We start from the raw sequence: 2,916 nt of genomic DNA, 5'->3' as shown, positions 1-2,916 counted from the left end.
TCTGATTTTGCTCAGCTTGTGTAACCTTCACACTCAAAACACGTTGATCAACTAAACATTCATACTTGTTAGCATCTTCAGCAGCCATGTATTGCGTCTCATGATCAGAATCATCTCCACCATGTTCTTCATGTGTAATAAGAGCCAAAGTCTCCTCATCATAGTCACTAGCGGACTCATACCCAGCATCCTTAGTAGCAATCATCACACACTGAGATTTGCATTCTCTCGCAAAATGTCGTCTTCCCTTACAACAACGACAAATAATATCACTTGTGTGCCCTGTTGATGCCATGTAATAAGAAGAGCTCTGCGCAGGCCCGGCAGGTGTGCTCCTGGCAGATAGTGGTGGTTGTGCATGCTTTCTTGTATCACGGCTGGAGGTGGCACCTGATGGAGGTGCTGGTGTGTGACGCCCGAGATAGATGCGCCAGGTGTCTCCCAGTTATTCGCTCTTGTTGTCTTGTCTTTTGCTTGCGTGTTGCATCTTGCCATGTCATCATCCGCATTGCATCTGCATGTTTTAAAAACTTGCATTCGTCCGGATCTCCCAGTTCTTTCCGTTGTCTGTTCTGAGCCCAGACACACTTGCACGCGCCCGCGGCATGTCCGAAATACAATTTTATAAGTGGCCGGAGAATGTTCTCGGAATGGGTTGAAACTTGGTGTGCGGTCTTATTATAGTGTAGGTAGGCCGCCTGCCAAGTTTCATCGCATTCGGAGTCCGTCTGACGCCCCAACGATTAACTATAGCGGCAGTATAGCCGGTCAAATGTCAGACGTTTTCGGTCTCCGGAAACAGTTGCCGGGTTGCACTTCTCTTCTCTTCTCTCAGCCCATGGCCTTCTAGAACATCCCACCTGTAGCCCACTACCTACTGCCAGGTCCAACCTAACCTTTCTCGTCAGCCCGCGACCCTCCTCGCGCGCGCCCGAAAATTGTCCCGGACCCGACCCGGGCAGTCGTCATCATTGTGTCCGGATCATCCCCAAACATCTACAAAACGTCTCCGTTTTGTTAATTGGACTTCCTAACATATTTTTTTCTCGACCGCCCGATTACGATCGGAGGGGCGAGCTAGTCCCTACCCAAATATCCACATACTCTATATGTATCAGTCCAACCCTAAAATCAAGGAGAGATGTCCCATCCTTCCCCCTCGCGCCACCACTTTCCAAATTCTCCTCATTTTCCTCTCCTACCAGATCCAACTTGCGGCCCCGACCAGCTCCACCTTGCTTTCAGCGCCGGCCCACCAGATCACAACCTCCGACCTCCTCCCTCGTCGGCGTGCCAAGCCCCGATGACCAGTAGGTCCCCAGCGCTGCCCTCCTTTCCTGCCTCCTCTGTTATCCACTCTTGATCCCGCTCTCTCACGTCCGTGTCTCTCCCCGCCATGGACAGGTACTGCCAAGCAGGGGTTTGCCGCTGGAAACGGACTCCTCGTGCCGATCCCTTCCGCCGGCCTCCACCCCCTCATCTGCCTCCAGCCGTCCCCGTCGCCAAGCGCCGCCGACGACCTCCATCTTCCTGCATCGCGCCATGTACTGCGCCCCTGCTTCCTCCGCTTCGAGGACGAGGCCCAGTGCTCAAGCCCGTGCTGCACCTCCGGGAACGAGCTCGACACCGTCCTCTGCTTCGCCTGCATGAACCCCGCACTCGTCTTCTCGCCCGGACGGACGCCTCGCCGGACTCCTCCCGCGCCAAGCCTCACGCCGTCGACCTGCAGGACCGAGTCGCCGTCGTCCGTTGTCCCTGCAGCCTCCCCGCTCTCCTCGTCGGCGCAGGGAGAGGAGCTCCTCTCGAAGTCCAGCAACAGCGACCCCAGCGCAGGAGGACAGCCATGGGAGCACAACTGCAACAGCGACCGCCATGGATTCCCTGTTTCCAAACCGCACCAAGTTCATCGTCGTCGCGCCAAGTCCGTTTTCAGTCGCTGAGGAGCCACTCCTTCACCCGCCCCGCAAGCCTGCCTCCAGCGCCGCCTCCTTCCTTGGATCCTCACCACCCCGTCGCCCTGCCTGCCTCCTCTGCTTCGCTCGAGCTGGGAGGACGATGCACACTCCAGATGCGTTGACCACGAACGCCCGAGCCAGCCTTCCGCTGTTGTGGACCAAATCCTTGCCTCCAGATCCGGCCCAGCTCGCGTCCAGCCTGTCCATGAGGCCTGGTGAGCTTCAGTTCCAGCTCCCATGATGCTATCGGGCCTACTAGTTTCGGCCATAGTATTTTTTTTCCTGCGCTGCGTTTTTAATTTTTTATTCCAGAGACTACAGTTTTGCAGAAAAGCCCTCCAACATCATGCATATTATATCACCAACCGTGCATCATATTAAAATAAGTTATATATATATATAATGCTTAGAATTATGTGTAGATTAATAATATGCCACTTTCTTGCCATGTTAAAATGTTTAAAATGAAGTTTGCATTGTTTTGCTCCTATGCCATGTTAAAAATGCTTTAATTCATAACTAATTAACCGTAGCTCGGTTTTAAATAATCTTTATATGTAAATGGGGTAGAAAAATGCCTAGTTTAACATAGTGCATTTTTCTTGCATGTTTAATAACTCTAAAATTGTGTTTAGGGCAGAACAGTATCTAACCTTAAAATATGCACATGGGGATTTTTCCGGACTTGTTGTTTGTTGTTCCGGCCTCATTTAAACTTGCCTAGATAGATAGTTTCATTATGATTCACCTCTTGCCATGCTAACAACATTTAATATTGTTGGGTACCTAAACAAGAGAGAACTAAATAAGTCATGTGGTGTTCCGTCAATTTGCATATTGAGCTCCACTTAATTTGTAGGTTTGTTTTGTGCATTTTTCCATGCCATGTTTCATTAAACCGGATATGCATAATACTTGGTTGTGCATCATGCCATGATTATGTGGTGGTTGTTTACTATGT

The 2,916-nt window shown here is 50.9% G+C and overlaps 1 protein-coding gene across 1 annotated transcript; it reads left to right on the top strand.

Moving 5' to 3' along the window:
* The first annotated feature begins 1,163 nt into the window (after positions 1–1,163).
* LOC119271531 lies at positions 1,164–2,411 on the top strand. The gene is made up of 2 exons (XM_037553326.1): positions 1,164–1,310; positions 1,405–2,411. Exons 1-2 carry the CDS (start codon positions 1,304–1,306, stop codon positions 1,938–1,940), a joined length of 543 nt encoding a protein of 180 aa, XP_037409223.1. The 5' UTR covers positions 1,164–1,303; the 3' UTR covers positions 1,941–2,411.
* Positions 2,412–2,916: the final 505 nt, after the last annotated feature.

This window comes from Triticum dicoccoides, chromosome 3A (genome assembly GCF_002162155.2).
Source record: "Triticum dicoccoides isolate Atlit2015 ecotype Zavitan chromosome 3A, WEW_v2.0, whole genome shotgun sequence".
In the NCBI taxonomy this organism is placed as follows: domain Eukaryota; kingdom Viridiplantae; phylum Streptophyta; class Magnoliopsida; order Poales; family Poaceae; genus Triticum; species Triticum dicoccoides.
This window is presented reverse-complemented; position numbering and strand designations above follow the sequence as displayed.